Source organism: Artemia franciscana, chromosome 4 (assembly GCF_032884065.1).
Source record: "Artemia franciscana chromosome 4, ASM3288406v1, whole genome shotgun sequence".
NCBI classification, from domain to species: Eukaryota; Metazoa; Arthropoda; class Branchiopoda; order Anostraca; family Artemiidae; genus Artemia; species Artemia franciscana.
The window spans coordinates 6,904,867-6,918,832 of NC_088866.1; the positions used below are offsets into that span (position 1 = coordinate 6,904,867).

The following is a 13,966-nucleotide window of genomic DNA, read 5'->3' on the forward strand; positions in this document are numbered from 1 at the left end:
AACCAGCAATAACTGCCAGTTATAATAGGGCGTTTTCATATGATGATTCTCAACCAGCGATAACTGCCAGTTATAATAAGGCATTTTCATATGTTATAATCTGACGTAGTTTCAGCATATTTTCAATTAAAAAAAAAATTGAAAGAAATTATCAAAATTTGACGTAATTCGATAGACGATGAGAGCTGAATTCTAGGTATGAAATGATAGTCGTCTTGCATTGAAATATTAAAACCACTAAACTGCACAAACATAATATAAAATATAGATAGAATGAATAATATAATTAAATATATAAAAATACATAATATATGAATATATAAAATATTGTCTACGGAATTCGCCTGATACACCGTTGCCAATTGTACCCATTTATGGGTGCTTCCTGGTGTAATTTTACATCCAAAAAATTAACTGAACCATAGTGCTTGAAAGTATTTATTCTCAACCAGCCGTAACTGCCAGTTATAATAAGGCAGAACCTGCTGCGATGGTCTTGCTTATGTTCGCTGGCTTTTGTGACGAATAGCACCAAAAAAACGAGATAATTATATAATTGGATTCATTATTTTCATACCAACACATTTACCGAGCCAGAATTATGGTATTATTTGTTTTTCTTGGAAACTGATATGCAGTTGCTTTTAAAAATCGGAACTTTTTTCCTATTTTTGCTTGTTTCTGACGTATTATCAGCATATTTTCGATTTTAAAACATGGAAAGCAAATTTAAAATTGGACGTAATTCGATAGACGGGGAGAGCTGAATCCGAGCTATGAAATGATAGTCGTCTTGCATTGGAATATTAAAACCGCTAGACTGCACCAATGTAGTACAAAATTTAAATATGATAAATAATATAAATAGATATATAAAAATACATTACTTATAAATATATGAAATATATAGATAAAATATAAATATTAAAAAAAATCAAAAATTGCACATGAAATACAAAGCTTTTTAAACAAATAATTTAGTAGAATTTAAATTGTGTTCGGGTTTATCTTGAGGAGGGAGTAGAGTTTAGCTCCGTGCATAATGGACAGAGGAGGAGCATGCGCAACTGCGCGTCAGGACTTTGACAAAGTTTTTACTAAGATGTTTTCAAGCACATTGACTATGCTCCGCCCCACAAGTAAACATCCAAATATTCCAAATTCTTCACGGTCTTTACATTTGTATAAAAAGAAATATCTCAATTTGGCTTAATACTTCTAAAATTCTTTGAAAAATTCAGACCGAAATTATTGTTAATATTTGTTTATTCATTAAATAATTTAATTGTTAATAAAATAATATAAACTAATAAATAATTTAATTGTTAATAAAATAATTTAACATTTAATAAATAATTTAATAATAATTAAATAATTTAATTCATGTTAATATTTATTTTGTGTTGAATATCATTCTTTTTTACTTCTTCATTTTTAGTAAGCAATCCCTCATTTAAAAATTCTCTTATTGATGCATAAAACTGTTTTTAGTCTTTCCTTGCTAGGCTTATGACCCGACATGTAATTCCATGTCCTTGGAATAGGGGTTTGACTCCTGATATCGCCAATTATTTGGTTTGGAACAAAGGTCAGTGGTGTGACTCTGTAAGATTAGCCAGAATCGATCCGGCTCCAAATGGGTACCTGGAGAAATTCAGGGAAGGTAAACACGAAGCATGTATAATGGTACAGGATGACTGGTCCCCAACTCACCTTTAAAGTACCTGGTGGAAGGACTAAGAAACGGAGATCAGCAGGGACCAGTAGGGACGAAAGTTGACTGTAATAGGGACTGTAAAGCTGAGTGATGTATCCGTAAAGCTGTTTGAATAAGAAAAAAATTGTACATTCGTCACGTAATAAAATTTTATGCAAACTTGAACATGATTTAATGTTATTTTAAGTTAAAATTTATTTAAACGTGCGATAAATAGATAGTAATAATTCCCTGTAAGGCCTGTAGAGGAGGAGAAAGAAACGCCCATCGATTAAACGCTAGAAACACTAACTCAGTAAGGGATTAAAAAATAAATTAAGGAGAAGCTAATAAAAATTGAAAAAGGTGAATGAATGACTTTTCTGAGCTATTCAGGCACCATCCTCCATATTCTTGAGTCAGTTCTTCTAAAGGCTGCTCCTTGCTTGAAAAATTGCTTTAGAAAAATATATTGCTTTCCTTTTGCAAAATATTATGTGTGTGCATCGGTAATATTGACTACACCTAGCCAATACCGCTTGGCAATAGAACGTGTAGAAGTCATTATTAATCCGGAGTGATTTTGCAGCAGAGTCAAAATTATTACAAGAGAGTAAGCCCTTGCTGGGGATCGATTTGATTGTTTATAAGCGGGCTTGTGTATTTTTCTGTGAGACTATTCATGGCACCAGGACACTAAAAATGTAGGGCCTGACGGGCCCTTGGTTCACCATTTACCTAGGCTTTCTCCCTAAAGTTGTGTCTGTTGATCTTGGTTTTAAAGGAATTAATAGACGTGCTTGGAGTAAATGTACTTCGGTAGATCATTCCAAATGAAGGTGCTGCGTCCTATAGCGTTGTTTTTCTAGTACTTTGTTTTGGGTCTCAGTTTATGTTTTGGGGAAGAGGGTGTTTTCTCCCGTCCTTCTAAGAGAGTATACGGTGCGGTTTTTTTCTTTTTTAGCACCTGTCTTCTGACAGGTTCTTTGGTTAGTTAACCCAGTGTCGTAAGTAAGGCGTTTGGACCACCCTAGGTGGCACTTTCTAGGGGCCGGGACGGAGAGAAAGAAAAAAAAGAACAGAAAGGTGAAGGGTCATCTCTACAGTGTATTACGACCACGGAGGACCGAGCTCCGATTTGTTAATACATCAAAACAACCGGTAGAAACGTTGTGGTAGAGCGTGGTCTCGATTCAGATCTGGCACTTTTGAAAAAATCTCTAATGAGATAGTAAAACAACCTACTAATCCCAACACAATTCCAGAGTTTGAAGTTGAAGGAAACAGAGGTCCGTCGAACCTTGAGGACCTAAAGGGTGTTGGACAGTGGCCCATATGATCTCGGCGGTGGTAGCTATAACCTAGTAAAGAGTAAATCTCGGTCCATAGTGACCGGAAACTTAAAAAGGCATTTTGGAAAAAAATGTATTTAGAAAGAATTGCGCATTAAATAACTCAGGGATGGTAACATTTATTTCAGTTAATCTTATTAGTAACAGCTTATTGCGAAAACAAATTTGTGGGCATTTCGAAGAAGCACCTGAAAGATATCGAAAATAGCGTCAGTTGGAATTGGAAGTTGCACTATTAGAATCAACATGGTAAAATTCCTATGTTAGGGAATTACAGTACCCCGCTTTTGAACAGCAAGGAAAATCTCTTTTTGTGTATTGGAAGCACTAAATTGTGTCTCCTTTTTTTCTTTTTCACAGGGGGGTGATTATTAATTAGACTGAGAAAGGGGGTGGCACTTTTATAATCGGTCCGGGGTGGCCCCATGCTAATTGCGCCACTAAGTTAACCTTATAAAATATTTATTCTAGCACCTACGTCTAACAATAAATACGGATGGGAGTTGCAAGGTACAGCATCTCTGGTTTCCAAATATCTTTGAAATGCTGGAACATTTCAGAATAAATCCCATTCCCCTAGAATCGGGCGGTCTAAGTGATGTCACGCTCACAGATTTTGTAGTTTCTGCTTCGGTACCGTCTGCTGAGAGAAATATTGCAAGTTCAGATGGAAGACGGCCACAGTTCCCAGTAACAAGAGAGGTAAACCAAATGAATGATTCTGTTTAATTTTGTGTTGCCTTTTTAGCACTATTTTCTTTTTCTTCAACGCTTCTCACCTATTTTGTCCTCATATTTCTTTCGTGCTTTTCTTTCATTTGCTTCTTTAGAGTTTTACTTTTCCTTAACTTTGTTTTATGCTTTAAGGTCTGTTTAAGATAGCACTTTCTAAGCTGTGGCGAATCCACAGAAAGTGGCTGCTCCCCTAGTTTGGGTGCAGTTTAAATTTGTACAATTTTTATTTAAATTTATAGGAATATCTTGACCACAAAGGGGATGCCGCCGATTCCCTCACCCTCCTGGTCGGCATTTAATTTAAAAAAAAAGTAAATCAATATTTAATTCTTGCAACAAAAAATCCTACAAAATTCTAGCCTACAAATACATCGAGCAAAAAGAAAAGTCATCCAAATCTTAGCCAGGCGACCATCACTCTACATGAAAATCAACGTACAGGAAAATATGTAAATAAATTTATATATTTAAAGCTAGTTTGAAACCATTGCTTCCTCTGCCTTCTAGGTTTGTATTTAATTTAATTTAAAAAAAGAATTTGATTTATATTTAATTGTAACAACAAAAAGACCTACAAAACTCTAGCCTGCGAACGCGTCGGGTAAAACAAAGTCATCAAAATTCTAGTCAGCCGACCTTCACTCCATACGAACATCAACATGGAGTCAAATATGTAAATTAGTAAATATTTAAAAATAATTTAAAATAATAATATAATAATAAAATAATATTTAAAAATTAATAAATATTTAAAATATGTAAATATTTAAAATTAGTGTCTGTTTGAAATCTTTGTATGCAGTTTAACCCTTGTCTAAAATCAAAGAATTGGGTTATGTGACTTAACACTTCGATTTTTTAAGTTAAATACAGGCACACATGTCTATTGTCTTTTGGATTTTCCAGTTAATTGTATATCGTAATTTATTTCATTTATCTCCCAAATAAAATATAGCCAATTTTCTAGTTTTGCTCCGAGAATATCCAAATAGAGTCACAGTGAACTTATACAAGTTTGTAATATACCAACTGACAAAGGTTTGCAAAAGTACCTTTCCATATGAATTCTGTCCAAAGGTACTCCTAGGTACTAGTTTGACTGACAGTGATTACGATTCAATAAGCTGTAAGAAAAATTTGGTTGGGTTTGATTCCAGTTTCTACGGCTATAATGGAAGAAAGTTTAAGATGTCTAGGGCATTTTTTTTACGGATGACCGATGACTGACTGCCACAGATTGTATTTTCTGGCTATCCTTTTGGGGCCAAACAAAAAGTAAGCCGTTACCGAATGGTCTGAGAAAAGGTCCTAAGGACGGATTTAGAGGAGGCTGGAGTACCATGTGAGGGGATAAAGAATGATGCTGTCAATGGGTTGAGGTAGATGTGGAGTGTGCACAGCTGTGTTGACCTTGGGGGGTTTGGCGCTACAGTGGGTTGTTAGTAGTTGGTTAGATAGTAGTAGTAAAGGCCCCTATAGATTTTTAAATAGCAATTGTGCTTTCTCAGGGATGTTAGGTGACTTTCAATTATTCGTACAAATCTAGATTTCAACAAAATCACACGGATTCAAGTAAAGTGAACTTTCTTTTTTTTCTACTGTTTCTCTTTTCTAACTATATTCTTTTCTAACTATTTTCTATTCGCTATTTTTTACTTCGACGATTGTTTCAATCAACTGTTTAAATTATTCAACGACTTTTGTATATTATATGAGAATTTCAAGATATGATTTTATTCGTCTTCAGTAACATCGGCTCGTCGAATACAAATGTAGCCTTTTTCAAACTACAAGTGGCTGCATTTATTCAATACGGAATATTTCGCGCTACCTTTTGAGCTAGTATTACTTTCTAGGTTGATGCTAATCTTCATTTTCTTTTTTTTTGGGGGGGGGGGGGCTTACATTAGTGTGAGAGGTTGTCTGGGTGTGTTGGAATGTTTTCAGCATAAGAAACGTAGTTACTCGCTAGCTCACCTATGATAAGTTATTCATTGTGCTAACTGATGGCTTAGCCAAGCAAACTGTCTTCGTTTGGTGTCCACGTTTTATAAATTTTAAGTGATTCGTCCAGGGCTAGCTACCTTTTCTGTGAAAAAATCGCGTTATCCTTTTCAACTCTACGCTCTTAAACACGGGAAGAAAACGCTACGTCTGCCCAGTCCCTTAGCTGGTGATCAGAGTAAATAGAAAACTAAATAGAAGCAAGTTTTTAATGTCTGTAATTCATTTCAATAAGTAATTACAAACACCATTGACAAGGCAGCATTGCCTTTAAGATAAAAGGAATTAAAGGTAATAACGATATTAACAGTGCAGCATGCCTATGAAAACTATGAGAGTAAACTCCAAAACAAGCTTAAATCGAGTTTAATTTTTATTATGAAGATTTATATTCTTAAGAGAGGTCTCAGTGTTTTAACTTCAACTTGAGATTCTTTGAAAGTAGGCAGATCCATGGGCGCACATAGCTTCTTGTCTAGGGAAGGGGCAGCCATACTTACCCTATTGAAAAAATTTCCGGGTATCCATTGATAAGAAAATACTATCAAACTTGTTAAACACTTAGGCTGCTTTTTTCATCAAAGTTATTTGATATAACATGAGGTAGTAATGTGTACAGGGTTGTCGCAACTGTTACTTCCTAAAGTGTTAAAATTGCCCAGTTTTGCGTGCTTAACATCGTTTTTCGGTGCTACAGTAAAGACAAATTTTTTCGCGTGCTGTGGTACGATATCGATATCAGAACCGATGTTTGGACATTTCTGTTTATTTCCAGCTTTTTCAATTATATACCTTTTATCAACTGGTTTTTTTAGCCATCTACCTTCTCTAAACTGCTTTTTCAACCATCTGCTTTTTCAGCCATATCTAGTGTAGTAGTAGTAGTAGACAGGTTTAATAGCAAAAACTTGAACTTTTGAAGTTCTATTGGGAGGGGACAGCTTCCCCCCTTCCCCCTCTCCGTACGCCCATGGGCAGATTGTTTTCTTTAACTATTTGTTGTCCTTTATTCTTTTTTATAATATTCGTATTTTTCATGTTCTTATTCTTAAATTATCTACTTTTTTTTAATGCTCTTATTCTCAATATTCTTATTCTTTATCGTTATTTTAGTCTTATAAAAAATATTTTTTGTTTTCTTTAGTCATCCTGTAAATTTACCTTTTCGTAAACATTAGTTGTGCATAACTCCCTTTTTAAGATATCACAATACGGCTTCTGGCAAATTATGGCAAAATTATTATTAGATTTATCTACCGGCACAATTACAGATTCATTCTGTAGATTAGCAATTGCTTGTTTAATCTTAGCATTATAAAATAATGATTTAGTGTTACTATTTTTTAAGTTAGAATATATTTTATTTCGTATTCTACTAATAATTAAATTCTTCCAACTTTGAAAACTCTCTTTATTTTTATTCTCTTTCTTACACCACTTATCAATAAATAAATCAAAATCATTTTCCAAGCCATCAAGAACACTCGATGGTTTCAGATGATGAGAAAGACGGAAATTAGCCCCTTTATTCATTATAATTTGAAGATCATCTTGCTTAATTATTGACAAGTCCCCTGTTATAACATGTTTGTAAGTGGGATTTACAAATAGGCCAAGTTGCTTACAGTTACAAACCGGTTTCCAATTTATATCACTATCTAATCTTTTAAGTATTAAATTATAATTAAAAATAATTTGTCCAATAGTTTTTGAAAATTTATAAGTTAAAACTGTACTATCATTATAATTCAAATTACTAGGAAGGGCCTGTTTCACATCCCGCTGATTTAAAATTTCCGATAAATTAATATCTTCAATCTGCTTACAAGTAAAATTAATAGGTAAACATAATCTGTTATCCTTATTACCAATCTTATCAAACTTTTTCTTTTTTGAAATAAATTTCGTTTTAGTTAGAATGCAAATGTATCGCATATTACTTTAAAATTATATTCAAGAGCTGTATTATTCTTAACAATCCAGAAAAGTTTGATTAAATTCCTCTTGGATAAATTATTTAGACATTTTATTACAGAAATCATACCCCTAGATTCAAGTAGCTGGCATAGATCTATAGAAAGCATATGTAAATCTAATTCATTTTTTCTATTATTTTTCCTATGTCCTCTCGATCGTTTTTTACGTTTAGTAGGACAAGTAAAATAAGGATGGTCCATAAAACCATCAATAAATTAGACAACAACCTGAGACATGTCACCATATTTTGCTACACGATCATTTAGCCCAAAAGGATAAGCTGTACTAAGAGTATGGATTTAGAAATCCTCCTGTTTACGTAGTCTATTATTCTTCTCTTCTTTATTTAAATTTTCTAACTCTAAATTTTCTAAAATTGTGACAGTTATTTCTGATATGGAACATGTACTATTATTACAATGTTGAACTAGATAGTTATTAGTTTTTTCATTGTTAACTGTTGTCTTGTGTCCAGAAAATCTTTTATATATATTATTAGTTGTTTCCTCCACATATTGTAGGCAGCATTTATTACATTCTAATAGGTAAATTACATCAGTTGTTTTACAATTAACATTACCACGTAACTTGCATGCAAAATTTTTATTATACAATGTACTCTTAACAGAAGTCCGTGGGATAAAATGATCTTGGCAAAGAAAACAACGACTCTTACACTTACTAACTTTCAAAAAATCGTTCCGAGTTCCGAGGCTAATATTTGTATTTTGTTGCATTAAAAGTTATTGAAAATAAATCCAAATCAAACCAACATCCAAATCAAAATCCAACAATCAAAGTCCAAAAATCATGACAAGGTCAATAGGTCAATAAATACATAAACATGAAAAAAAAAAGTTGTTTCATGAAAACATGAAAAAACAGGAAATTTGCATAAGTGCCATCTCACCAATAGTTAACAATATCGGGTTAATAACCTGGACCAGGGTAAAGGTCTGTTGGGGAGAAAAGTAAAAAAAATTCCTCCACCAGCACTGGATCCAACCTGGAATAATATAACGAAAAGAGAAGTCATCAATGCAACAGCACAAACACATTAAAAAAAAGAAAGGAGATAGAAGGAGAAAGGGAAAACTGTTTTCCTAAATTAGTGATTAATATAGACCAGCACTTGAATGAGGCCTTAACCCTACTCATCCATACAACCACATAGGTCAAACAGCATAGCCACACACAATCAACCATAAAGAATAATCCATGGACAGGCAGTCATGTCGTCAATAAGTATAAGTTGGTCATTTACCAAACAATAAAAACAGTAAAGACAAATAATTTTCTCATCCAAAATGAAAACCCATTCCCTGCAAAAAGTAAGTTTGATCTAGGTGTTCTATGAACAGTTATTCGTTATGTTCTATCGATTGATGATGACTGAAAAAACACTGAATTTCCATCTTTTAGTTATTTCCCTTCGTTACACAATATTCACTAGCGTTATCGATTATTTAGTCCAGGATATTTGTTAGTGGTGTGACTGTGTAAGCTTAGCCAGAGTCGACCTAGCTCTAAATAGGTACCTGGAAAAACCACTACTGCTACCGACAACTCACTGCAGCACCAAGCCACCGTAGGCCAATGCACCTGTAGTCCCTCTATCTTGATTGGAAGAGTGAGAAGCACGCGGAGGAGTAGAAAACTAATACTAAACTAGTCTAAAGATATAAAATTAACGAGCTGTTGGAAATAGCCAAGGTTAAAATCGATAATTTTTGCCCTAAATCTGAAACATTCTCTATCATAACCTTTCTCATTTTTCCGAAATGTGATAAATTCTTGAGATCTATTCAGATTTCGTTAATATCATCATTTCATATTTTGATATTCTATTCAGTTATTTTTCTAGGCCTGTTTTGTTGTTGTTATTTTTTTCGTAAATCGTTGCTTTGTTTGTTTTGTTAGACCGTTTTGTAACTCAATCTACTTATTTTTGTTGTCCTTGACTTTTATGGAGATAGATGAATAAATAAGAGTTAAAACAAACTCAAAAAAGTCTATCATTAACACAAGCAATGAAGTTCTCTTTACTTTTAGATGCATTAATCACTGTCAAAGGGAATATGAATTTAAAATCCTCTTTTCCTTGCACTGTTTATCATTACGAATTGTTTACAAATTTAAACAAATGAAAATATAGAAAAACAAATGTAATATTTTAAATCAGATTTTGGATAAAACAAAACGTTTAATAATAAAAGATCTGAATGTTTCGGCTTCACATCTGGAAGCTTTTATCAATGGGAAGAAAAAGAACAAAAAAATTTCCTCAACAAAGCATGAAAAGAAAACAAGTAACATCACAAACGCTATACAAAAGAGAAAGACAAAAAGAAATATTTAAATACAAATTCAAAATCACGTAACAAGGTTCAAGACAAGGATATCAGCTGTTGTAAACAGCATATATTTCAATTACTCTTCTGAATGGGTTGTAAAAATATTCCAACTGTTTTTCTATATTTTTATTTGTTTCAATATGTAAACGGAAAGGGAGTGTGATCTAAGAAAATATTTAAGAATTCCTAAGGTGTGAAAACGTAAATTTTGACTCACAAAAAGGTTTTGGGTTTGAGATTTAAAGAAAGTTGCACAAAATTTTCAAAGCTAGATCGGAATTTGGCGCTAATTTTAAAATATATTGTTTTTCCTAGAAATATGACAAGTAGATTCAAGAAAAGCCTTGGCATACACCTAAAGGGAACAATAAAAGCCAAAAAATGGGTAAAAACTAACAAGGGCGGAAATATACAAGTTGAAGCTCCGCTTTATTCCACTTTTTTGCTTCGTATTATCATTATGATATTTGTAGGTATTGCATGATGTTCGGTGATTAGCTAACAGCAAGCATGCCTAGCTATGGGAAATGACGCTTAGCTTACTTCCAGTTAAAATCATTATGTTCCCAGTAAGTGTCTTTTTTTTTCTTTTATTCTCCTTCAACTTAGAATACTTTTATTTAAGCATTTGCTTCTTCCTGGATGTTGCTTTGCTAGTTTTATGCCAACAGGCTCCTTCTTCCAAGAAAAGAAGCTCATATAAACATTCCTAAATCAAACGCTTTTTGGTCTTTGTGTTTCTTCTATGCAGGGTTGCAACTAGACTAAAAAAAAAATATCACGGCAAATTTCAATTCACTAAAATATTGAGAAAATTACCAAAAACGGTAATTTTCGGTAATTTTAAGTTATGTAGTAGAGATGGTCAAGGTTCACTGCGGGTCAATTGCGAGTATCTCTCACTACGAGAGCCAACATAAAAGTCAATTATCAAAAACATCAGCTGTTATGGAATTTCGAATTTTTTTTTTCTTGAGTAAGGCATGAGACACAATTAGCCTTTTTTCTCAGTGTTGGTTTTATCCTGAGTTTTTTAACCAAGGGTTTTTAGAGGTGTATAAGATAGTATTATGACGTCCACATTAGACAGTAAAAAGAAGCGCTCAATAAAACAAACGTCAACGGCAGCATTGCAACCGTCAATTGTCAACGGCAATTGTCAATTGTCAACATCAATTGTCAACGGCAATTGTCAACGTCAACGGCAGCATTGCAACCGTCAATTGTCACTACAATAAACGATCATTTATTTTAACGCCTATGCCAAGATGGTTGCTGAAGTCTTCAAACAAATACAAATATATCTATTTAAATTTGGGTACATGAAAGCTATTGTTCGTTGGTAGGTGGCATGCTTGTATGATGTCGTGTTTGGCGTGTGGCAGGTGGCGTGTTCGGAACTTGTATGTGAATTTTCTAAAATAGGTTTCATTGCTCGTTAGCGCTTTACGAATTAACTCCGTTTAATTCACATATATGACTTGTGAACGGTGCTTTGATTTTATAAACCTCATTGTTGGAAAAAAATAAAATAAGAAATGCATCACAACAACATGTTGTACCGAATTTGGACAGTACTCTGCGAGGAGATTTTCTTAAACTGTCGTGCTTTGATTATGGGACTAGTTTCCAAATCTCATTGGCAGATTTTTTTTTCTGGTTTCTAAGGCATTTGTAGACTGTGGTCCTCTTGAAATTCTAATAATTCCATTGCCTTTGCATATTTTTTTTTTTTTTTGCAATTTATATTTAGATTTTTTTCGCCTGAAGAAATTATCATGACACAGTTAGAGATGAATAGCATAATATTTTTTGTTATGTTTTTTATTTCTTTCATTCTTTCAAAGAACCATATGGCCCGCATTTTCGGCTATGTGTGTTATGTAGCATCTAAAGTTTTGTCAAGCATCTAAAGTTTTGTTAAGTTTTGTCTAAAATATTATGTGCTCTTGAAAAGGTTTGCAGACACTTGAAACAAAAAAGTACGCAACTAGAAAAAAAAACTAGTTAGAGGAACAACACAGTTGAAAAATACTTAGAAATCACTTCACAAAAAGTTCCAGGGAGCAAAGGGAAACACTGAACTGGATTAGACCGCTAGGGGTGGTAGCCATGCTGCTGTGGAGTGTCGATGGATAAACTGTTTGACTAGTTTTCAAATTAATGCCCTGGGCCACATTACGGTCATGCTTGATGATCAAATCGAAATTACAAGCGACTACGGTGCTAATTATGTATTCCGTTCATAATTCATTGAGTTGAACATTGTTCAGCTCTCAAGCTCAAGCCAAATGAATGGAAAATCCGTGTAAAGATTTAAGGCACAATTTTGTGTGCCTTTTGTGTAAAATTTTCCTGTGTGATCAAAAAGAGTGAAAACATGAGCTAAGAGCTCATATGGCACTTGTGACGAGGTTGGAAGAGTGGAAGCTTTATCACATAAGTTGGCATAGTGATTTTAGCTTCATCACACTTCTTCAAAAGATCGAGCATGTCCTTAATATTACTGGTTTCAGACTTTGCACGACTGCGGCGATGGGGAATTTCATCAGGCGCAAGTTTCGACCATAGATCAGCCTTAGCTTCAACTATTTTTGGTGAAGCAAAGAAATCCACTCCATATTCAATAATTTTTTTCTCAGAAATCGAATTCAGCCAATTACTTTGGACAAAATTTAACACAGGCGAATAGATAAGTTCAAAGTCATTCAGATCCTCCGATTGTTCGCTAATACTTTACATCTTTTCAAGGCACCTTCTTTCAACCACCACAGATTTAAACCGTTCAGTTTATAAAATTCGAAAATAGAAAAATTGAAATGTCACTTGGTAAATACCAAGTGCCATAAAAATGCTTGTTAAAAATTATATTTGAGAAATGTTTATTATAAGTTTCTGAAGTAAAATATTTATATAAATATTTATGCATAAGTTATTCAATAGCATATTGCAAACATGATAAATACTCATGTGTAAATATTTTTGCATAAATGCAATAAAATTGCTTGAAAATACATAGTGTATATATTTGTTCATATATTTATAGATAAATTATCTATTTATATATTTATATTTTGTATTTTTATAGTATATATACTTATAGTGATTATCAGATTGTTTTTAAATAAGTAAATATAATCATTTATGTTGTATTTCAGATAATAACTCACAGTGGGTCAGTCCGTCTGCGCAGTGAGTCTTTGGAGCAGTTGCATAGCGAAAGACTTGGAAGTGCCAGGGCTGTAGAAAATACCTATTCTTTTGTTTAACTGAATAACAATTATAAAAAAGTGACAATTTGATAAGGGGTTCGAGAAGAGTGTCAGAAGTCTACAAGAGCTATGTTTTCTCAATATTTATTATTGCTTTTTAGAAATATTTTAAGTGAAAAACTATTTGCTCTCTGTTGTTTATCTAAGGATCTAACTCTTATCTTAGAAATATGAAAACAAGTCAAAGATAATTGTTCAATCAGCTTTAGTTTGTTGTTTTTTTCTTATTTTGGATTCATAGCACAAGTGCCCATTGATAATAATGTAAAAAGATGAGGCTCACTTACAAATTGTAGTGTGGGTTTTTATATTATGAATTCAAATTTAAAATGTAGATACAAGACTTGTGAAACTAGAGTACCTATGTAGATTTGAGTTCTTTTTTTTTTTTTTGCTTTTGGTTTTCTTAATCATTTTTTTTTCTTATTTTTTAATTTAGTGTACAATCATTGGTGTAACTATTTTAAATCATAGATGGGGCTATAGCCCTTCCAAGGCTTATTTATGAACAATTTTATCAGCTTTTATTTTGTGCACAAACATCTGTACACCGCAGATCCGACCCATGGGAAAGCA

At 33.2% G+C, this 13,966-nt stretch overlaps 1 protein-coding gene across 4 annotated transcripts in view; it reads left to right on the forward strand.

Moving 5' to 3' along the window:
- The window catches only part of LOC136025924 (SH2B adapter protein 1-like), a 44,280-nt gene extending 30,767 nt beyond the window's left edge, over positions 1-13,513 (forward strand). For 3 of the 4 annotated variants that reach the window (XM_065702002.1, XM_065702005.1, XM_065702003.1), the window contains 2 exons: positions 3,520-3,750; positions 13,277-13,513. In XM_065702002.1, the coding sequence (XP_065558074.1) occupies positions 3,520-3,750; positions 13,277-13,387 (342 nt within the window). In that variant the 3' untranslated portion in view covers positions 13,388-13,513. Of the gene's footprint in view, positions 1-3,519; positions 3,751-10,591; positions 10,688-13,276 lie in introns of all 4 variants that reach the window. The other variant, XR_010617176.1, reaches the window with a different exon arrangement.
- The last annotated feature ends 453 nt before the right edge of the window (positions 13,514-13,966 follow it).